The 25,055-nt window shown below is 37.8% G+C and overlaps 2 protein-coding genes across 2 annotated transcripts in view; one reads left to right on the forward strand and one right to left on the reverse strand.

Moving 5' to 3' along the window:
• Positions 1 to 3,850, reverse strand: part of col4a1 (collagen, type IV, alpha 1) — a 68,216-nt gene extending 64,366 nt beyond the window's left edge. Inside the window, exon 1 of the mRNA XM_051904658.1 lies at positions 3,609 to 3,850. Within this exon, the coding sequence (XP_051760618.1) occupies positions 3,609 to 3,677 (69 nt within the window). The 5' untranslated portion in view covers positions 3,678 to 3,850. The remainder of the gene's footprint in view (positions 1 to 3,608) is intronic.
• Positions 3,851 to 3,867: 17 nt separating this feature from the next.
• Positions 3,868 to 25,055, forward strand: part of col4a2 (collagen, type IV, alpha 2) — a 109,341-nt gene continuing 88,153 nt past the window's right edge. The window contains exons 1-3 of the mRNA XM_051904657.1: positions 3,868 to 4,076; positions 4,533 to 4,644; positions 4,731 to 4,782. Of these exons, the coding sequence (XP_051760617.1) occupies positions 4,604 to 4,644; positions 4,731 to 4,782 (93 nt within the window). The 5' untranslated portion in view covers positions 3,868 to 4,076; positions 4,533 to 4,603. The remainder of the gene's footprint in view (positions 4,077 to 4,532; positions 4,645 to 4,730; positions 4,783 to 25,055) is intronic.

Genomic DNA, 25,055 nt, shown 5'->3' on the forward strand with positions numbered 1-25,055 from the left:
TCATGATATACAGTTGTGCTCAAAAGTTTACATAGCCCTTGCAGAATCTGTGAAAATGTGAATAATTTTAACAAAATGACCCTGTCTAAAAGTTTACATACCCTTGATTCTTAATACTGTGTGTCGTTAACTGGATGATCCATGACTTTGTTTGTTTGTTTGTTTGTTTGTTTGTTTTGTTTTGTTTTGTTTTGTTTTGTGATGGTTGTTCATGAGTCCCTTGTTTGTCCTGAGCAGTTAAACTGAGCTCTGTTCTTCAGAAAAATCCTCCAGGTCCTACAAATTCATCAGTTTTCCAACATCTTTTGCACATTTGAACCCTTTTCAGCAGTGACCGTATGATTTTGAGATCCATCTTTTCACACTGAGGACAACTGAGGGACTCAAACACAACTATTAAAAAAGGTTCAAACATTCACTGATTCTCCAGAAGATACACAATGCATTAAGACCTGGGGGGTGAAAACTTTTTGAATTTGAAGATCAAGGTAAATTGTACTTAATTTGTCTTCCAGGAAACATGTATGTATCTTCTGTTGCTTACGAAGGGCAGTACTAAAAGGAAAAAAAAAAAAAAAAAAAGAAAAAAAAATTATACAAAATAAGAAAAATTTGGATATCTTCATCCTGTTCAAAAGTTTTCACCCCCAGCTCTTAATGCATCGTCTTTCCTTCTAGAGCATCAGTGAATGTTTGAAACTTTTTTAATAGTTGTGTTTGAGTCCCTCAGTTATCCTCAGTGTGAAAAGATGGATCTCAAAATCATATAGTCACTGCTGGAAAGGGTACAAATATGCAAAAGATGCTGGAAAACTGAAGAATCTGCAGGACCTGAAGGATTTTTCTGAAGAACAGAGCTCAGTTTAACTGCTCAGAACAAACAAGCGACTTACTCAGGACAGTACTTAATAAAAAATAACATGCATTTTGTATGATCCCTCTTATTTTGTTAAAATTATTCACATTTTCACTGATTCTGCAAGGGATATGTAAACTTTTGAGCATAACTGTATTTACATATTATGAGCATGGGAACCCTGCCTCCAAAAAACAAGCCAACAAAAAACAAATGGTTACACCTTTTGGCGACTGTCACACACAATACAGAGCAAAACATTATTGTTCTCAGGGTTATTGTTGTTGTAGTTGTTTAAACAGAGTTCACAAGCCTGACAATTATACTACTCACAAATGGCATCAATTGCAATCCAAGGTGACAGAGAGAGGCAGCTGTGGGTGGCATTTGATGGCTGTTGCACTAGGAAGTGCTGAGAGATTACAGATTCACACACTTTCAATCTATATTCATGCCAGAGAACAAAAATACACAGTTCAGCACATCTCACATAATAAGATGACAATGTATGACGTACATTGATAGCAAAACAAACCCTGCCAGAGCGATCAGGACCCCAACATACAGTGGTGAGACTTGGTTGATATTCACATTTATGCATTTAATACATACTTTTTGATACAAAAAAAAAAAAAAAAAAAATTCAGAGGACACTTCTTATCAGTCCTTGCAATCCCTCGGAATCAAACCCATGACCGCAGTGTTGCTAGTCTCATGCTTTACAGGTTGAGATACAGAAGACGACGTACAGTAAACTAAGAGATATGAAACTAGCACAGCTATTTAAGGAATCTACTGCCAAGGACAATGATCAGTCATAAAGTTTAATAATTTTACCCCTGGTTTCACAGACAAGGCTTAAGCCAAGTCCCACACCAAAATGCATGTTTGAGCTGTTTTAACTGAACGCAACTTGCACTGACATATCTTAAAACATGTCTCTGCCATTGTTTTGTCTCAAGATGCACGCTAGTTTTTTTTTGTTTTTTTGTTTTTTTGTTTTTTTAAGGCACATTTATAAAAGCTACTAAATGTCCTAATTGAACTAAGGTCTAATTTTGGCTTATCTAAGCCCTGTCTGTGAAACCATGCCATAAAGCTTTAAGATGAAAAAAAAAAAAAAAATCAATTGACCAATTGTAACTTAGTATGCAGAGAGTTGTGTAAATGTAGATTATATATCGTAATATATCTTATTCAATATATAGCTACGTGACATGTCAGCTTAAATAAAAATAATGCTTGTAGTAATGTGATAATCCATCAACAAATTCCTGTATTCTGGGGCGTTTTATTGCTGTACTTTGAAATCAGTAAACAGTTATTCTTCATGCAGATATACTCCTACAAATATCTGCAGTATCAAGTGCAGTTCATTCATCAAGCAGATATGCCTGTATATCTATTCAGAAATATGACAAAATCACCAGATGTAACGGCTTTGTGAATTTATCTCATCATTGTCACAATCAGTCATCATTCCACCTGGTCTTATCACCCAGACACCTGTCATTTCCCGAATCCTTGCTCTGAACGTGCATCATAATGGAGCCCCGCCCCCAGCCACACCCCCAATGTCCAGTATAGCTCTCTCAGATTATTGCTTCTACATGCAGGAGAAAGCATTACATGCATAATTTGTCTTGGGTAAAAAGTGTCCTGGAACTCATTCAGAAGTGATACTGATTTCATGAGTGGTATAATGCCTTTAACAAATGGAAAACAAAGTCCAGATGGTTAAGAATAAGTTTACAGAAGCTTGTGTTAACCGTAGCGGTGTGCACACAAGCGTACAACACAATAAAAGAGAAGCCAATGGTGTCTGTTGTTTTCAGTCTAGGAAAAGAAAAAGGTAGACTCAAATAAACATGGCTTTCAAAAGAAGACATTTACTTGTTTTTCATAGTACAACAATGAAATAATTGTCAGAAACATATCAAACGCAGACATTACTGTTGTACATTAATGTCTTATTGGATATTTATTCCATTCTGTTGCACAATGCATAATGCTGACATTTTTTATTTTACTGGTTTTATTTGTATTGCCAAAAAGTAACTTTGAAATTGAATTCAGAGAGGGGTGGGGGGTGAAGGAGTAATATAACCCGCCAGATGAGACCAAGAGGAGTGGCAAATATAAACTGTAGAAAAAAGCCCAGCAGAAATCCACTACATGACAATACATCAAGATACAAAAGCATCATGAGTGAGATCCACTGAAAGCACACAATCTTTTCAAATTGGAAACTATCTATATCAAATTGCTGAATTAATAAAACAACAAGCCACCAAAACCGTGAATAAATCTACAGAGACTATTGTTAAAACAATTGTCGTGCTATAAATTGTATGAATACACATTATGCACTTGATAATTATGTCTACTAGACTGGAGCATGTATTATTTTAGTTACTTAGACAGCATGGAACATATAGCTACAATATAAGTCGTATTCTTATAATTCAGATTGTTTCTAATAAGTAATTTTACATGTGTTGTGCTATTTCTGGACAATTTTGTCGCTCAAGACACTTAAGTTATATCCCATCCTTTAACTTTGTTAAATGGAAATATTCGCACGTGAAAACAAAAGTGGAACTTGAGCGCAAGCAAGTCGCGCGCGAGTTATACGCACTTCTCTGTGTGCGCGACTTAAGTTTCAAGAGCTATAACGGATCTCCAAAACCGACGACATTACTAATAAACAAACATTTAAGTTACCATAAGTTTGTCTTTTAGTTGGACTTACCTTAGCTGTGCTCTTGTCAATGCTCAAAGAGACCGTGAGAAGAAAAACAGTGACACATGGAAGCCGCATCTTCACACCTATGAATAATGTCCAAAAGGACACGCTGATGACGGATTCTTCTCCGTTTCAAGCAATTCTTGCCTCTCTTCTATCCGAGCCTGAACTATACGTTTGTCTGCATCTTTGCCCTAAACGTTATGTGGCTGTTGTTGAAAGTAATGTCTTGTAGAAGAGCCCACCACACCCCCTGTCAGGATCACGACCACCCATCAATACGCACCAACACAACCCTGTTTAGAACAACTATCACTCGCATTTCAGCATTGTTAGGGGAAGTTTAAGTCTTGGAGATCAGCAATTCCCTTAAAACAGCTTTGGCAAGGTGGATTTTAGGTGAGATATCCAACTTTCTGAAAGTGCGAACGCATCAGGATTGAGCGCGTGCGACTGGAGCGTGCGAGATCTGAGGTAAACTTCTGCCGTCACTTCACATTCAAAACCAGCCTTACGATTAAAAATATTGAACTTAAATGTGTGTTATTGTCGTTAAAAGCTATCGAATAATAACAAAATAGAGTGTTTTGGCATATCAACAGCTGTCACAAAATGGTAGCTGCGTATTTGGAACATGTTAGTTGGTTTCTAGCTCGTGTAATATGCTTATTAGATGGTAGATTATATATGACCAACTTGAGTATGTTTGTTGCTATTTCATGACTGTCTATAAGCTAATGACAGTTTGTGCCAGCTAGAAAGCAGTTACCATGTTCTAAAACACAACTACCGGCTAAAGCTGGATCTTTCAGCAAGGAACATGAGATCTACAAAGATACCAGTACATTTATTGTGTTTTAAATATGCTCTAAGGGCCCACAATATGCTTAAAACAGTGAGAACTAACCTCAGTCCATCTGTTACTTTCAGATTATTGAGTATGCAGTAACAGGACACTGGCATTGGGCAGACGGAGAGATTTCATCTGTTTTCAGGCTCACATGGAGGGTGAGAAACATCTACAGCATTGGAACACATTAAGGTAAAGTCTGTTGTTTTGTTTTGTGTTTTGGAAGCATCTGTTTTCCCTTAGCACACATATTAATTCACTTTTTTTTCATATTGCAGGTGTTTTCTGTTGTGCCTTGCAGTCCTTGTCCTTACGACAGAGGTCAACGCAGTAAGTGTGCTTTTAATTTTATTATATTGAGTGGACAAAATTAAGTGGAGATTGTGGGGTAGGATTTGTGCCTCATTCATGGTGCAACATACTGAACTGAGTCCCTCAGATGAGTGGGAGTGTCCTTGTTTGTATTACAAGTTCCTCATGTGCAATTCGCAAATGTTTTACCATGTACCGTTCTTTGCAGTGTGCATGTTCCTTTAATTAAAATCATGTTTTTTAAAAAAAGACTTTTAATTTCTCCCATTCATTTAAGGCTGAAATATAACCGTTTCACAGTAGTAAAGTCCCACATCAATTAAGTATGGTTTTTAGTGGTAATATAACTAACTGGTATCCCATAGTGAGAGATTAGACACTGGCCTGAAGTTAATGAGGAAAATGTGTCCAGAGTCAGTGAGTGGTTATGTTGTAATACTCACAAATTGACACTTAATGGTAAAGTGTGTGTGTGTTCACATATACTGTATAAAGTCCACATCTGCTTATTTACATTTTTGCCAATGATGCCTCATATGGCTGGTGTTAATTTGCAAAACTATTTAAGATAAATAATGCTGCCTTAGGGTGAACTCTTCATTAACTGGAGTTTCTAGAATCTCCATAATGTTCCATTTCAACTTTCCAAGAAGACAGGGTTTTCAGCATAAGGTTTAGCAGTTCAGTATTTATTTTCCAAATATTTGTTTGAATAAAAAGTTGTGATGAAACGGACGTTCAGAAGATCTTTTCTTCTGTATTGTGACACACATCCAAGTGTGATGGATTATTGAAAAAGAAAAAGAAATAGAGGCCACAATTTGGCTCTACGCATCGGTTGTTGTTTGGATTTTGAAATGTGGGCATTGCACTCAAAAGTGGAGGCACATGAACGCAAGCTTGTGGTGGATTTAACTGGACTAAATCATTGGGGAAGGCCAGCATACATCACCAGAGCGAAGTTTGTTGGGTCATTCCATGTCGATTCAACCAGAGGTCCCCGACTCTGGTTTGGACATGGAGTCACATTGAGGTCCCAATATAACCATATACGGCCTTAAAAATGAAGATTTCAAAAGAAATGTTTATTAAGAATGAGAATCTAGAAGGAAATTAAGATATATTGTATACTTTTAGAGTTACAGGCTTGCAAACTTTGTAAAAGGAATATTTATGGCACTCAGAGAGGTATGTTCTATGCAATTGAGCTAATAGAAGAAAAAGAGATACATTTCTAGTTTTAACATTATTTGTTCTTTAGATATTCCTCTTTAAAAGAAAAAAAAAAAAAAAAAAAAAAATCAGCTGTATGCAAAGTGACCCACATTTGGTTTTTGACCACTGAAATTGTGTACGATTTACCAGTTTACTCATGGAGCCACATTAAGATCTCTATATCTCTGGGACTGAACCATCGAGGTCTTTTAAAATGAAGACACCAAAAGGAAAGTTTGTTAAGAACCAGAATCTAAAAGGATATTATGATATCTTTAATACTTCTTGAGTAACAGGTATGCAAACTTGAGGTAAAAGTGCTTTTTGCCATTTTTGAATGGTCACTGTTGGCATATAATGTACCAAAGATTGCTAAAGTCGACAGATTTTATTAATAGACCTACCAATCTCTGTGCAAAAATAAAATAACGATGCTGCCATCTTTCTAAAGTCATTTTTACACCCCTGTAAATTGGCTCCAAATCTCAGGTGAAAATAGTAATTTTTACCCTCCTTTACAAAATAATGGATATACATCTGTGGCATTTACTATTTTGGCTTTCGTTACTATTTATGTTTGTCTTTCTACAGAAAAAAAAAAAAAACAATATTAACAAAATCAAAAATGTGAGCCGGGGAAGTTTCTGAAATTCCGTTTTGACATGGTTGTTGCTTTAACTAGAAGATCAAGTTTTGACATTTTGAATAAATATTGCAAGGTCAGAAAAGGTTTTAAAATGGTTAGATGGGTGTATTGTTCACAGAAAGATCTATAACAAGTGTTTAGAAAATAGACGAATAGATGAATAGATGAATTTTTATTTCATGCCGACTTTAACTTTGTGTCGTTATTGCATTGAAGGGTTATTCTGCATGAATTTTAAATTTAAATTGGCTAAAGTGGCTACTTATATGATTGGTGTATTAATTTGCTGTCATCATGCCTAGGTTATCAATTAAGTTATCGTCATAATCATTGTTATGTTTGCACAGATTAATAAACACCATTGGACATGATAGTATTAGCTTTACCATTGTACAACAGTCTCCCCATGTGTTGTGATGAGTGTGTGAAATCCCCTTGCAATTTGAAGATGATTTCAACATGAGAACATATTTCTTTTCCTGATCCACATGTTGATATGTGTTTCTGGCCACCGCCCATCACCAGCAGCAAACACAGCAAGTTCAAAGGGGCTGATCGTTTGCCAGCTGCCTGTAGAAGCTCCTTTAGCTCTACCCTCATTTTTTTAGCTCTAGATGTAGCTGTGGTATTCACCTTGGCACCTTGTTTTTTGAAGAAGACATTGCATACTGTGTAAGACTTTGTAAATCTCCACTGACATGGCTGAAACATGTTAATTCCTCCTTTTCAGTTATATGTCATGTTGAAAAGTCAAGTATGGATTCATTCAGTCATTCTCATGATGTTGTTCTCATGTTCTAGTTCTACTTTAGTTAATTAATCTTGTCCATTCCAAGGGTTTGTACTGATACGAATGTTCATAAGGAACAGTAAGTGCTGATATTTGGCCCCAAAGAGATTTTGATGCAGTCAGTGGAAGGAAAAATCTGTTTTCACTCTTTTTCAAAGTTTTACATGGTTGGAACAACACATCAAAGTGAAAACTATAGATGAGATGCCAAAACTTGTGTACAGCCATAAGAATATAGAAAGTGGTAACAAAACTTTTGGAATGAAATACAAAAGTACAAAAAAGTATTTTTTATTCTTTTTTCAGATTTTGGGGTTACTGTAATTATTATTTTTTATACTTTTTTCAGATTTTGGGGTTACTGTAATTATTATTTTTTATACTTTTTTCAGATTTTGCTCATTTAACTGGTTTAAGTGTTTATATGGTTAAAAAAAAAAAAAAAAAAAAAAAAAATAAGTAATGCAATAAGTAATTGCAATAGTTCTTTCTACTTGCCTTGAAACAACTTAATCAGTGCACTTTCTCGCTAAATTGCTCCAAAACGTAAGATTGTTGTCTATCATAATAGTATAAGTACCCCTTAGTTCTAAAATACTTACAGTATAAATAATTTATTTTCCTGGTTGTTACCGCTTTATTCCCAAGACTTTACATATTGTTACCCTATACTTACATGTACTTACTTTATAGGTACACTATAATTATTGAAAGTTACACTGTAAATTCGTTGTAATTATGCAGTACTTTCCGGGCTGTAATCTAAAGCGTTACCAAAAAGTATAATTTTTCACATTATTCAAAGGCCCTTTTGGTCTATGAGAGGACAGCCAGTTTTGCACAGGATCCTGTGGAGTGTTTCTGCCAAGAACTCCCTCTACAACAAGGTATCAATATCATATGCAAGTTTTTTTTTTTTTTCTTCAGAGTTAAACTGATTTCCCTAAATAGAAGAAGAAGAAACCTCCTTGTCTAAAGCTTTATCAGATTTTGTGCCTCCCTGATCAAAAACTTGTGACAGCAGTAGGCTGAGGTTGTGCATTATACTGGTACAAGGAGTGTAGTGATTTCAGGTTTCAGGCCAGGCTAATTTTAGACAGGCAATGATCCGGCCTACAGGGTATGATCATTGTAGGTGACCTCACATGGACAGTAAAGACTATTTGGTGCACGATGAAGAAAATTATAGATTCTCCACACAGTTTAGCACAAAATCTTGTTATTATTATGCATGGATTCAGCCTAAATATGGTCATACCCATACACATTGCGTCTCTGATTTTGAGCCTTATTGCAATCCAAGACCAATGCACAATTTTTATCGAAAATTGACCTACATTTTTGTTTGAGAGCTGGATTATTTACATGTTTAATTGTTGGTAAACAGTTGGTAACAGTTGATAAATACTGTAGGTGTAGGTGCAAATGGATCTGGTTGCACATTAATGCATTTATTTAATAAATATTTGGACATACTGTATCTGATATACCAATGCTCATGTCTGTCTTTTGAAAGGGAGTTTGATATATTTTACAGCATTTAATACACTTAAAGGTGCAATAGGTGATTCTCTACAGAATTTTTTTTTGTTATACTGGTTGAAAATCTTCTCATATCCTGATAGCAATCACTATGTTAAATGGTCTAAATGTATTTTTATAAATATATATCTTCTGTGGAAGGTGTAGGACCATAAAATGTAAATCCAATCATTATATTTGGTCTAAATGAAATAATACAATGTCCTGCCTGTCACCGTATGTTTTTACATACCCTCGCACACCCTGTTCGCGCAGACATCGTACATCATCAGTGCGTTTCATGCTATGCAGAGTTTATGTAGACAGATGTCAGTCACAGAGCACCGCAAACAAACAGCAGCCACCTTTTACAGATCCTACCGAATCAAATCAACAAGCTTTTACTGTGTTCACGCCATAACTACTGTAATTAAGAGATGGGAACCCATGACGTTCTAACCAGAGCTGTTCACGAAATGAATCTGCAGCAGTCAGGTACAAGCTCTCTAAGTTGTTTATGTTCATTAGGGCCTGAGCACCGGTAGTGTGAGGACCCTATTGTAATTGCTCAGTCGATTCTTCTTCTTCTCCAAAATGAATCGCATTTTTGAGGGCCTAAACATGCTCGAAAACTCATGAAACTTTGCACACGCGTCAGAAGTGGTGAAAATGTACGTCTGATATGGGTTTCAGAATTAAGTGTGGCAGAATGGCTTGATAGTGCCACCTACAAAATTTAAATTAAGCGCCCTTCGTGGTACGTTTCATGTACAGGTATGAAATTTGGTAGACACATGTAACAGCCCAATACCTACAAAAAAGTCTGTGGGTGCAAAATCTGAAAACCCAACAGGAAGTGAGCTATTTTAAATTTTCTCTGCAAAATTTGTGAAGTTTTTGCCATTTCCAGACGTTGTACTTTAACTATCTCCTCCTAGAGCTTTAATCAGATCAATATCATATTTGGTCAGTCTAATCTAAAGGCCTTTGCGATGTTAAATTGTGAAGATCTAGGGTTTTTTAGCTGAAGGGCGTGCCCGTGGCGGCCTGACAAATTTTGATGTTTCGCCATGAAATAGGAAGTTGTTGTAACTCGGGCATACAATGTCCGATCTGCCTCAAACTTCACATGTTTTATTAGAGTCCTGGCCTGAACACATCTACATGGCAATATTCAGTTACAATCATAGCGCCACCTGTGGGCAACAGGAAATTACATGTTTTACATTGTGATTAACTCCTCGTAGAGATTTAACCAGATCAATATCATATTTGGTCAGTCTAATCTTAAGGCCTTAGCGATGATACATTGTGAAGATCTCGACTTTTCACGGAAGGGCGTGTCCGTGGCGGCCTGACAAAGTCTGATGTTTCATCATGAAACAGGAAGTTGCAACTCAGGCATACAATGTCCGATCTGCCCCAAACTTCATATGTGTGATAAGAGGCCTGGTCTGAAGACATCTATATGCCAATATTCAATTAGTCATAGCGCCACCTGCTGGCAACAGAAAATGGCATGCTTTACACTGTAATTCACTCCCAGGAACACATTTCAATATGCCACAAAGTACCAAACATACTAGAAACACGTTAAATCATGCAACACTTGGCCAAGCACTAATGTATGCGATTAACACCACGAAAAAGGAAGTTGTCGCAACTCAGACATTCAATGTCCGATCTGCCCCAAAATTCACATGTTTGATAAGAGTCCTGGCCTGAACACATCTACATGGCAATATTCAGTTATAGTCAAAGCGCCACCTACTGGCAGCAAGAAGTTTGGCATTATGAAATGACTTTGCCATAATTCTCCTGTATTTACTCGTTTACATGCATGTCGCCCCCTGTTTACTGTTTTCATAAGGCCACGGGGTAGCAGTGAGCCCGGGTGCGAGGGCCCTTTCATTGCTGTTTGCAGCTTTAATTATTATTGAAATGTTATGTGCTTTGAGACATGAGGTTGTTTAATGCCAACTCTTGTGACTCTTTGCCGAGAACAGCTGTGTGCGTGTTTTGGAGGAGGCGTGGCTTTGGACGGCGATTTGCAGGGAGGGTGGGATCATATGCTTTCAATGCTAGCAGGCTAATGTTAGCACTTCCCAGATCAACTACTGCACATTTAAGTATGTTTTATGGATAGTGTTGTCATGGGGATTCAGCACTTTATTTCACAACTCTGGTGTGATGGAAATGCTTGAAGTAGTGTTGTAGTCAAGACCACCTAAACCGAGACCAAATCAAGACCAAGACCAGTGTGTGTTGAGACCAAGACAAGACCAAGACCAAGGCAGGGCAAGACCGAGTCAAGACTATGACTAGACCAGCACTCCTTTTATTTAAAAGATCCACATTTACTGCCTGGGAAATGTTTTATATTTAATCAATAATACAATTAGTATAATAAGACTGAGCTGTCATAAGATAAGAGCTGTTACCAATTTGCTTATTTATAATATATGTTATAATATAAAATCAATATCTCATACAAGTACTTTTTTGCAATCATATCTTGAATTTTGCGGGCATTTGTATTAATTTTGGTGACATTTTTGACACAATCACCCTTTGATTTCTGACACAGCACAACAGTAAGTAAAATGAGAAATTAAAAAAAAAAAAAAGTTATTGATTGCATTTGAAGCAGGAAGATTTACGTCCATTCACCGTAATGGTGTTAAATAAATCAGGCAGTGCACCGGCAATTTAGCGATATCCCTGCAGTTTTGTGGTCTTGACCGGTCTTGAAATAAAATAAAAATTTATATCTCTTTTCCACCTGATTAGTTCGTGTTCTGGAGCCAGAGCCTGTTTTTGGCCAGGCAAACTGGAGCCTGTCGCAAACTGGCCACGTGTTTTCACAGACTTGATGAATGAACGATGACGTAAAGCTGCTACATATTGTTTGCCTGAATATAAACAGTCTAAAATCAAACTGTGCTCATCCCGTTGTTTGTGCATGCAGGCTTTTCTGTTTTGGTGTTTACAGTACCGCCAAACCACCACTTCCCCGGCTCCTTTCCAGACCAGCAAGTTTTTAGGGCCGGAGTTCAGTTGACCTTTCTGGGCTGAAACCCCCTTTTCTGCTGTGGAAATGCACAGAATGGTTAGAGAACGGACAAAGGCCGGGAACCCGTACCAGAACCGTGTTGGTGGCAAAGGGGTATTAGCCCAGACAAGAACAAGTACAAATGCGGTTGATACTGAGACAAAACCAGGACCTTCAGAAAAAGGCCTCGACAGCAAGGCTGCTCTTGAGTACTACAACACTAGCTTGAAGAATAACATTTTGGGAAGAGATGAAAAAATTTGAGAAAGATAGGCGTTTGCATTGTCAGGAAGTTCAAAATGTAGTCATCTGATATTTATATATTTTAATATTTGCAACAGGGCTTTTCAGCAATAACTGCATTAAATATACTGTGTTAATAAACTGCATGCAATTAAGCAACGTCCGCTGTGGAAATTCCTTCTACCATATAAGGGAAGAGGACATGGATGTGGTCACAGGGTGGTTCCTGAGGTTGTGCACGAGAATAAAAGCGCACGTGAAGTAAGTGTGTGCACTCTATAAAGGTTTGAATGGGTGGACCAGCACTGCACAAAAGATGTCTGTTGGTGATAAGGACAGGAAAAACGCTGCTCCATTGCCTGCCAAAATAATCTGCTCAGTCAAAAAAGCAAAACAATTGGGGGAAAATCTATTGTTCGATTAGAGGGATCAAGGCAGGATGTAAAATTGTTCCGAGGGGAAGACCTGAGGAACTCTCAGCCCAAGCGACACTGCAAGTAGCATTGCAAATAGCAGAGCCTTTGAAATTTTTCGGAAGTGTAGGTTTTGTAGTGGACGTACATTCTTTAGATGTACAGTAAATGTCTGTGTGAGTATGTAGTTGACCGTATGCTGGCACACATTGAAGGGGTAGTTCCCACAAATTAGTTGTAGTGGCCCCACCCATGTCCTGTGTCAAATAGCGACCCTTTTGACCTTAGGCTGGTATGAAGTTTGCGTCTCGTGTGAACTTTCCCTATAGCTGGGAAAGAGCAGCACACACACACACACACACACACATACACACACACACACACACACACACACACACACACACACACACACACACACAAAAACAGTAAAATACACTTTACATTTTTTTTAAAAATCACAAAGGAATTGTTATTCAATCCTCTTTTAAGTCAGGAGGCTTGTTGGTATTAAACTGTTAAACACCATGTCCTAACCAAACGTGACAAATTCATAAGTGACATCTACAACAATGTAAATCAAATTGCTTGCCGTTGAATGAATGAATAAAAATAATTAATGAAATTAAAGAAAGAAAAACACTTTTAAGTAACTTTGTAATACTGTTAAATCAAAAATTTTACTTTAAGTATATTTTAAATGATTATTGTTTTCATATTTTGTCAAGCTTTAAAGTTCAATTATTTACAATTTACATTTATGTTGATGTGTTGATTAACATAAAGCACATGTAAAGTACTTGATTATAATTTTAACTGTAGTGTGTTATTTGATTCTATATTTAAAGTTAATATATTTTAAATGTACTAAATTGCAGCTTCATCATTACAAATGTGCAATCACAAATATATTTAAGTACATGATATAGAAGTTTGATTAGAAATTATTTTAGTTTACCATAAATCCTACATTCAGTAGTGCACAACCATAGTTCAAAGTAGGGTGACCACCCGTCCCGCATTTTGTGGGACAGTCCCGAAATTGGGAGCTTTGTCCCGCGTCCAGCAAGACTTAAGTAGTGTCCCGCATTTCATTTATGCCTGTATTTTATATATATATATATATATATATATATATATATATATATTTTTTTTTTTTTTTTTTCATCCCTGAAATTACAATACCACAGTAAGAAATATGATAAAAACTGTGACTGGCATTTAAAAATCTATTTGTGCAGCTGTCACCCACAGAAATGGTCGAGCACCTATGGAAAAAAACATTAGATATTCTCACGTTAATAGTTTATTTAATGCGGGTTCTGCCGTTATTATAATGAAAAATGTTGAACGCGAATTATTGTAACACGACCACATCAAATGCACGAGCAGGAATCTCTCCACTCACAGGCGGATTCCCTTCTCACACAAAACTGGACACGTGCACGCTTTCGCTCAGATAATACACGTGCGTTGTCCTCCTGCATGTGCAACACAAGACAATGAGCTGAGGAGAACTGAAGGCTTAAATACACAAAGGATGATGATTAACAGAACAGTGAACAGTTGTAAACCAATTAGAAATCATGACAATAAATGAATGACTAGAACTAAGGCAAATGGTGACAATGAAAACTAAAACGTAAACTAAACAAGACAAGAAAATGCTGTACTTATTCAAAGAACCAGTTTTTTATTTATCCTTGCATCGCAAACAAGCAGAGACGGTCCAAAATGCCTGTTGCACGTCGTTCACAATAAAGGCAGGGTTATGGAGTTATGAGGTTTAGTTTGAGGATTCAAGGGCATTGCAAGGTGTAGTCACAAGCTACTTTTCGTTGGTTAGATATTTGCAAAAGCCACAGACGAAATACAAGGTTTCCACCCAACAGTGACAATATAAAGATGTACTTAAGTCCTACGTACATGGTTAAAAAAGCTCAACTAACTGCATTTAATTTAAATTTAACTAAAATACATTTTCATTTAATTTAAAATAACATGCAATTAAGTTTTGCAAAACATTACACTCAGTTTGCAGTAAGTATAGTCTTTTAAAGTATAATATTTCCATAATAAGTTTTTTTTAATGCTAAAGTGTACTTCTTTTACATGAGAGAAAGTATGAAAAAATTTTTATCTTATCCCTGTCCTTGACATTTTGGCTTTCGTGAATCACAAATGGTTAATTAAAGTGACCAAAGTTAAGACATACAGCAGAGGTCAATTCTTAAATGTATGCAGGAATTCACTCTGCACTTATTACTCTTTATCATTTCCGACTTATTCTCATCCCCCTGTAGATCAGAATTGTGAATGTCTTTTGGTCTCTGGTTACTAGATTATGACATTTCCTAGAAACTAGTATGTTGAAACACAACTGATATGAATTAACTTGAATTCTCTTACAACACTGGATGATTAATTCCCTCATTAAGCCTAAATATTTAAATTCCCCATCATCCTTGTGTTTTTTTCTATTAGTTTGTGCCCATCCAGAGTGCTTAAACATCTCATGAGAGAAAACATCCTTGTTTTAGTATAATGCTATGAGTATGTCACATGTCTGAGAGGAGCATGTGGACTTTTGACAAACTAAATGTTCCTGCCTCAGTGACTCAGTGTTTCTACAGGACCTGCCTGTGGTATAATGTAGTTCCAAGTAAACACTGTGGTACTGTGAAATGTAATTTAGTAGAGCTACTGAGAACAAAGCAATAAGGCACTCAATGCCATGAGTTACAGTGATTTTTCCATAGTTAAGGGGGTATTGGTAGACTCACTATGAAGCAGAGGGCCTAAAACACAGTTAACTCTTTCCCTGCCATTGACAAGATTTTCCGTCATTTATAACACAACGCTTCCCCTTAAAACTCCGACAGCTGAGCCAGCTCATTTGCTTCTTTTGGACATGACCAAAAAGGTGATTTTCAACTCTGCCTGTTTGATTCATTCAAACCAGTTCTTTGGTTCAATAACCAGTCTGATAGCTTCTAGTGTAGCCTCAAAGTCATTCATTTTGAACTGGGTCTTGGGCTCGTGGCAAGGCACACACACTGGCATGTCGTTAAACTATGTTGTTGTTGATACATAAATTGATCTGATTCATTATTTGAACAGAAACAAGGATCTGTAGGTTTATAAATGTTTTATACGGCTACTGCTAGTAACGTGACATAGCAAGTCCTCGGTAATCCTCTGCAGACTTCAGTGGTTAGTTGAACCGAATCATAAAATTGGGACTAAATTGGGAATGCTGCTGATTGGACACTAGATGTTGCTATGGGGTAATGTTAATTGTGCAATACACAATAAAAAGGAAGCTTAATTGATTTCAACCATCTCTTCTCTTCCCTGTCAGTCTTCTACGCTGCTGACGAGTAAACACTGAGTAAACACAGTGCATCGCTTCCGTGTTTACGTCTGAACGCCGGCTCAGTATTGGCCAACACTGTACATGTGAGCCGCACGACGCATGCGTGTGATGCTGATGCAGGAGCCGGCCAATAATGAGTCGGCGTTCTGACGTAGAACACGGAAGTGCTGCACTGTGTTTACTACATCAACAGCATAGGAGACTGACAGGGAAGAGAAGAGATTGTTGAATAAAGTCATTTTTTTTTTTTTGTTCTTGCACACAAAAAGGATTCTCGTCGCTTCATAAAATTAAGGTTGAACCACTGCAGTCACATGGACTATTTTAACAATGTCTTTAATACCTTTTTGAACCTTGAATGTGGTAATTATGTTGCTGTCTATGGAGGAGTCATAGAGCTCTCGGATTTCATCAAAATTATCTTAATTTGTGTTGTGAAGATGAACGAACGTCTTATGGGTTTGGAACGACATGAGGGTGAGTAATTAATGACAGATTTTTCATTTTTGGGTGAACTAACCCCTTATGGCAGTCAATTATTTGCACATGCTAACACACAAGGACCATTCGTATTTCATTATTTACATTTTCTGCACTGGAGGAGAAAAAACACCACAGTTTTTTCAGAGGCCCAGACTGAGCAAATATATGCAATTTGGAGCAGTTGCTGATATTTAAATGCCTAAAAAGTAAGATGAAATTCTGATACATTGTAATATAAATCAATGTAATCTTTATATCATTTACCATGACTTGAAGGGGACATTTTTTAGAATTATAAAAAAGGACATTTATTTGCTAAAAAAGCATAAACTATCAATCAGACAACAGAAGGCATGTAGTAAATGCTACAGATGCAACACTACGTTGTTGTTTTTTAACTCTTTGAAGCTCTCACTGCTTCCTCCACTGTCATTTCCACAATACTCGGCATGTGCCTGCTTAGATTTCATAGAGAATTCATTAAAAATACCCAGTCAGCTGTAAGATGAAAGATAGCAGAGTAAGGGGCTTTGGGCAAGAAAAGGGGGCTTACAGACACTACTGTCTCATTCACAGATAACCACAGTTTATCATGCTTCACATTTATCCCTCTGATTATTACATGTATGCCAGACAAGACTTTTATCTACACCATAGATCACTGTGAATGGAGATGCGGGCCCCTCTGGAACATGACAAACTCTCTGGATGTTCTTGTTGTTCAGTCTTACAGTAGCTCTCTGTGGCTTTTTGACTTGATTCTTTTGAACTTGAATTCCTTGTAGTATTTGTCCTCCTCACATGTCACCCCTCTTTTCCCTGTTTTCCCTTTTCCCTCTTTTCATGTTAACTGGTGATTTGTTTGTAATTGTTGCCCCGGGCTCTTCAGACAGACCTCATGTAGAGTACAGAACTGGTCTCTGTAGGAAGCTTAAAAGGGATAGTGCATCCAAAACCAAAAGGCAGCGGCCTTGCACTAAGTGCAAATTGCGATAGATGTCATTTACGCTAAGTGTAAATAGTTGTTAGATCCTATTTATACTTGGTGGAAACAGTGGCAGATACTATTTGCAGTGTATTGTAATGTATTATAAAACAGTATGCAATAACTAGACATGCATTTTCGAAAGAGATGCGATAGGGTGTTCTGTGTGGTTGCTATGCAATTGCTATTGATTTGTGAGTGGTTACTGGGGTGGGGCTACAGTGTTCTGTGTGGTTACTATGGTGTTGGTAGGCAGTTACTATGGTGTTCTGGGTGGTTGCTATGACGATGTTATGTGGCTGCTAGGTGTTACAGGTAGTTGCTAGGGATTTTCTATTGCATCAGTACACTGCCCAAAGTTAATAAAGGCCAACCCTAAGTAACTACAATATTCTGGCTTTATATATGTGATATATATGGCTTTTCATGTTCCTACACAGTTGCTAGGGTAATCTGGATGGTTGCTAGGGTGTGGCTAGACAGTTACCTAGGTAGACTGTAGACTGGTTGTCCCCCCGAATCAACAGAGCCAACCCTCATATATGTACAATGTTCTGAATCTGAGATGTGGCTTATTCATGCTGCCATACAGTTGCCAGGGTCCTCTAAATGGTTGCTAGGGTGTGGCTAGACAGTTACCCGGGTGATATTAATAGGCTGGATGTGTGTCTGAATCAAAAGAGACAACCCCCGTGTCTCTATAATGTTCTGGTGCTGATATATGGACTATTCATGCTGCAATACGGTTGCTAGGGTGCTCTAAATGGTTGCTAGGGCATGGCGTGATAGCTTCACGATGATCCTAAGAGACTAATTGGTTGCCTGAGTAAAATGAGCCCACCCCCTTGTCTCTATTATACTGTGATCCAGTTGTACACAATCCAAAATTCCTATGCAAGTTACCATAGTATGAAAAACACGTGTGCGCACTTCCATTGGCAGTCCCTTCAACATAGTATGCTTATGGGGCAATTTTGGGCAACTCTTTCCCCCCGGGGGCACAACTTATACCCCATTGTGAGGTATGTTCTTACAGAGCTTGCCAGCCTCTTCAAATATGGTAACCCAGATGTTTCTATGAAATCCTCACTCAGAGCTATGGCCCATCAAAGATCATACTTATGTTAAGTCTATGAAACTTTTTCACTCAGTTTTTCGCCCGCCGGGTGAACATCATCTGCCTGATCGCTTATAAACGTCATAGCACACCTCTCCTCAATAAACCGCATGATTTGACATCTCATTCAAGGGTCTACAGCAAATGGTGTGGGATGAGACAATGAGACAATGGTGCACGAAGTTAGTGTAAATAGCATCTGCCAACAAGGCGGGCTATTTGCACTCAGAGTAAATAGACTCTCCGAAAACGAAACGTCTGTGACCATGACAAGCCATTCAACAGTCGTCTCTAACTCTTTTCTATTATAATATATTATAATACATTTCTGTTGTCGCTCATGAACCCCCCCCCCCCCCCAATTATTATTTTGTGTTACTCAGAAATATACCAGCATGCTTACTTAGATTCTAATTAGGGTGAATAACAGTCATTTTTAGCTAAACTACTTCTTTAAATGGTCGATTTGAAGTGCTTTTTAATGTGTTAGGGACAGACATCCCTTTTTAAGGTAAGATATTTGAACAAATTTCAGCAAGTTCCTGATTGCAGCTGTGTCAAAAACACAGTAATGTGCAAAACGTAGACTCAACACAGTTATACAACCAGAATACAAACCCCCCATGTTTAATGTGCTGTATAATAGTACTGAGGACGTCTACTCATTCTTTTCACCCAGACAAAGGCATGTGGAGACTTCACAATGCTAAATACTCTGGATGTCCAGTGCTGTTCTCTCTCATTTCCTTTTATAGCCTGCTTGCTGCTCTAGTCTTCATTCATTATTTGTAAGTCTCTTTCTCTCTATCTCCACATTTATTTTGTGCAAAGCTGGTAATGTTGCTTGTCTTCAGAGACATACCTCCCCTTAAGAAACATATTAATCTTATTAATGAATACGCCTAACCATCATGGAACCACAAACCAAAGAGTAAATGCCTGTTCACACAAAGGACAATAACTATAAAGTTTTAATAATCATTTTAATTCTATAACAATATGGCCACACTATAACGATAACCACACAGAGGAACAATATCGTTGGAATGACTTTCGGAAAATAAATCCAGCTGATGAATGATAAAAACAAATGAGAGCCAATCAGAATCCATCCTGCGTTTAAGAGCTCAAACATTTAAAGTGGCAGACAACAAAACAGCAGCGCATGCTTAGAATAAACAGAGCATTGGTGTGGATGCTTTATCATTATAGTTTTCTTTATCGTTCTTGGTGTGAACGGGCCTTTAAACTGGTAACTTGTTCCACTCTGTTTGTGATACTTAAGTGATATCACAAATCATGTGATTTGTTTATGGGAGGTTTGCTATTACATTTCTAAGTGATTGGATTTTTAAAAAATGAAAAGACAATCCTTTAGACTTAAGGGGCTTTCGTACCGGAGGAACCTTTTCATAATTCCTAGAACTATTGACTGAAGTACCCGGATTTTGCCATGTTCGCACCACAGGAACTAGGAACGATTTTAGTTCTAGGAACTCCCTTTGGGGGAACTAAATTAGCTTCTACTTCAGAGTAGGGTCACAACAAGCACAGCTCCGATCACGACATCCTCCATTCACTGGTTTTTAGCGTTTGCAAATGCCACGCTTAAAGATGCCGCTGTCGGCTGCTTGAGAGTTCCCTATTCCCAGTGCGAATGCAACCAGGAACATGGCCCAGGGGAGAAATTAGTTCTCGGGGAACTATCAGTGGCTAGTTCCTAGAACTGAGTTCCTAGAACTATTCAGTGCGAAAGCCTATTTAGCTCGATAGAGGGACCGAGCCATATAGGGAGACTAGATTATCACAGAGACTTGGAAGAGGGGCTTTTTGGCAAGTAAGCACCACCAACAGCAGCAAACACCCAGAACACCCTAGCAGACAAGCACTACTCAGATTTTCTTCAGAAAAGTGAAACATTGTTTTAGCTCTATCAGCTGGTTCTATGTGGAATGTTTATTTTTGTGGTATTGTTCACAAGACCACTACAGATCTTTTCTCACAGTCTGGCCAATAAAATGACTTAGCACTTGGCACTTAATCAGTGTTCTGTCTGGCTAAGACTAAGGCTATGTTCGAACAGTAGAATACTCCTTAAGGCATACTGCACAGTAGTATATACTCCCTGCTGTTTTATTAAATAATATATGAAACAGTGCACATTAAGCAAGCTCACACTAGAGGAGTTTTTAAATCCTAACCGAATATGAAATCTGGTTGCAGCACACACATAAGGAGAATCTTCACAGATTTTATTCTCACAAATCTCAAACATGCACACACTACAAGATTTGAAATTTGTAGCGCAGCACACACTACAGGATATTATTAAGATTATCATACCCAGAAGAGCACCTCATGTGATTTCATTGAGAAGCGGATGTAAACATATTCGTCACTGACATAAATAGGTATGTTTACATTTACTAGCAGCTTTCTGCACTCATCCGGTATGTTCAAAACCATAGCGATTTCTCCTCAGCTTTTCTCTTTGTTGCAACACTTCAACGCACCGTTCCGCCATCTCCACTGTCCAACGGACCCATACAGCAGCTGGTTTCGAGGTCGCAATTTCAAAAGCGCTCTCATTCACTTCTCTCATTGGCTGTTGTTAAAGAACTGACGTAATCTTCCCGATTTAAAATCCTAAATATCAAACATGTTTGATATGATCAGGGCGGCCCCGATTTGTGTGAGAGCAGATCAGGAGGCGCAAGATTCGATCTGTGAACGCCTCACATTGCCAGATAATCTGCGCCGAACATCGGAGCCGATCAAAGTCCTAGACAAGATTTTTCTCCGATTCTTGGGAGGGGAAAATCAGGCATAAATCGGCCTAAAACTCCTGTAGTGTGAGCCAGGCATTATGCAACATTAAACATTTCAAATGAATGTAGTGAAGTCACGTGACAAGAAAGTATGCTGCATACATTACATGCATTTTTAATTGACCAAGTGACCTGATCGAACACTGATCAAGGTATTACTACATCCTCAGATCTACTGGTTGTTTATGATGGCTTATTACATAGAACCCTTAACGCAAAAATGTTATATTCAACATACAAGTACGCAACATGTCTGTGAATGGATGTTTGTACTGTTGGCAAATTACCAGTTCTTCTACAATCTGTAAGTGTTCACAGTCCTAAAGCTTGGCAGCTTTTCTAATTTGTTTCTTCCTGAGATATCCCAATCCTGCCCACTCTCCCCTTCCTCTCCTCCCATCTCACTCCCCCAGCACTTGATCTATCTCTATCGCTCCCTCTTTCATCCATCCATAATTCCTTGTAGGATTCCTATGGAATGAATTCTCCAGAGCGATTCGAAATAGTCAGGCGCAACAACCAGAATAACCAAATACAAATACAATGTCAGTTTTCTTTGCTTATCTCCCCATAGTTTTTCTGTTTTTTATTAATTTTTCCTGCTGGAGAGTGGATGGATTACCCATCTGGAAACCATTTTAGTAATTTTTATAATATAATAGTGAGAGAAAAGCTTTCTATGGATGCAGATAAAAACAAGGAACAAGGGCAATACCTTCAAAAGGGTTCAATCCTCTTACAGCATAAACATAGCTGAAGTGATTTTGGGATTGATAGTATCACAGTGCCACAGTATTTACATTTTTGGGGGGGAAATCAAACTGATAATGGCTTACTTGTCCCTGCATATTAAGCTGAACAAAACTAATTTAACATCAATATCTAATTGTTATGAAATTGTTAATCTCCCACATACAAGATGAAAGCTGTGTGACCATTTTTGGTTCCTTTCCATTGTACTGGATTTCTGTTAAATTAAACCAAGAGCTCTTCTTTAGTGTGGTTTAGATTAAAATGGGTAGTACAGAGGTTTCCAGAAACTTCCCTTTGGAACTGGGACTTACAAGTTGCATATCCTGTGTACAGACCCACAGCTGCTCACATGAGAGGGCCAAAGGAATGTCCTTAGTTTCCGTCCGCTGGCTGTTTTTCTCAGCACTTATTTACTCTGTCAGATGACAGAGACCAGCCGTTATAACCCTCAGTCTATGAATTATAAAGTTATTACTACTCTCCTTCTCACACACACACAAACACACACACACACACATATACAGAGACTGTGTTAAAGGAATCGTTCACTCACATCTTTTGTGAAACAATTTTCATGCCTCTCTCAGAAGTGAGAGAGGCATACAGTGAAAGCATGTGAAAGCATACAGTGAAAGCATGCAGTGTTATACTGCTGTCAATGTTTAAAACAGAAAAAAAAAGAAAAGAAAAAAAAAAACATGCTTTAACGCTATCGCTAGAGCTTGCCCGATAGCAAAAACTCTACTTTGAGTATCGTTCAAGGTGTTACTTCTAGTCTTGTCACTCAAAAACCTCCGAAGTGGGATTTTAACCCACTTGTTTGGCACCTTGATGGTCATTGCTATCTCTGGAGCTTGCCCAATGGCAAAAAGCCTCATAGTAATGATAACACATAGGGCCCTATCATACACCCTACGCAATGCAATGCCAGGCGCGACGCAAGTGTTTTTTGCTAGTTTCAGCCCAATGCAGTTATCATTTGCACGTCCAGCACCCACATTGTTTAAATATCAAATGCACTAGCGGCCATCTGTTCGCCCATGGGTGTGCTGGTCTGAAAACAATTCAGATTATTTATTGTGTACATAAAGATAAAAATGGCTGTATGTCATAATGGATAGTCATTGCATGTATCAGATTTAGATTTGCAGTAATGATGAATGAAACTGGCTAATTATTTGACCAATCGTGGCAATACACACATGTATTTAAACTGACTCATTAGGTTGAGGGTGTCTAAATTCTGCCATGTAAATGGTAATCCGCCATGGTTCAAGTGCACCTGGCTGGGAATTGGAGATGACACTCTGATTGGTTTATTGCATGTTACGCCTAAAACACACTCATGACTCATTAAGAGGCTAGGTACAACCCTTTTGGACCACCAACCATTTTTTCCGTCATTAAACTAGCAAAAGTGGATTCGGACATGCCCTAAGTGCACTTGCACCATGCGCTTAGAATTTTAAAGGGTTAGTTCACCCAAAAATGAAAATTCTGACGTTTATTACTCATCCTCATGTCGTTCCACACCCGTAAGACTTTCGTGCACAAATTAAGATATTTTTGATGAAATCAGTGAGGCCTACATTGACAGCAAGATAATTAACACTTTCTGATGCCCAGAAAGCTACTAAAGATATTTAAAACAGTTCATGTGACTACAGTGGTTCAACCTTAATGTTATGAAGCATTGAGAATACTTTTTGTGTGCCAAAAAAAAAAATGTATTCAACAATATCTAATGAAGGGTGATTTCAAAACACTGCTTCAGGAAGCTTCGAAGCTTTACAGATCTTTTGTTTCGAATCAGTGGTTCGGAGCGTGTATCAAACTGCCAAAGTCATGCCCCCCAGTGGTGAACCATTGAAATTTCGAAACACAACGTAACAAATCCTTGTTTACTGAAATCACTTGACTTTGGAAGTTTGATACACACGCTCTGAACCACTGATTCGAAACAAAAGATTTCATGAAGCAGTGTTTTGAAATCGCCCATCACTAGATATTGTTGAATAAAGTCGTTATTTTGTTTTTTTTGGTGAACAAAAAGTATTTTCGTTGCTTCATAACATTAAGGTTGAACCACTGTAGTCACATGAACTGTTTTAAATATGTCTTTAGTAGCTTTCTGGGCATCAAAAAGTGTTAATTATCTTACTGGCAATGGAGGACTCATTGAGCCATTGGATTTTATCAAAAAATATCTTAATTTGTGTTACGAAGATGAACGAAGGTCTTACGGGTGTGGAGCGACATGAGGGTGAGTAATTAATGACAGAATTTTCATTTTTGGGTGAACTAACCCTTTAAAATAGGACCCTTAATGTTGTGAATAGTGTTCAAGGTTTTACTTCTAGATTTGTAAAATCCTTCTGCTAGAATTAGGATTTGATCTCCAGCTCCATTCAGAGACCAGAAACCTCAACATGAGAGAAGTCTGAAAACACTTGATTCTGGCAGCTTAGACCTGCCATTCTGACTTTTATGCATTGCAGCAGAAAACTTTATGCTCACTGCTTTCACTGGAGCTTGCCCAGTACTATAAAGTTTCATGTGAATGATAAAGCTTAATGCTTTGAAAATAATTTTACTCTTCACTCGAAAATCTCACTGTCAGAATTGGGATTTGAATCCCGCCTCCATTTGGAGACCCAGAACCTTCATTTTAAGACCTAAATCTTAATGTCGCAGAGGGTTGAAACCCCTTAAGCCACGTGATTTGATGAATCACTTATGTCATTTGCCACAAATGCTACACATCAAGTTATTGGCTGAGTAGATTTTGACAATTTGACAAATAAAAGTCAGTTTTTTGTTGTTGTTTTCAGGCCAATTCACACTGCATCGACAGATGCCAACAGACGGCAAC

The sequence above is a fragment of the Ctenopharyngodon idella genome, chromosome 9 (assembly GCF_019924925.1).
Source record: "Ctenopharyngodon idella isolate HZGC_01 chromosome 9, HZGC01, whole genome shotgun sequence".
NCBI classification, from domain to species: Eukaryota; Metazoa; Chordata; class Actinopteri; order Cypriniformes; family Xenocyprididae; genus Ctenopharyngodon; species Ctenopharyngodon idella.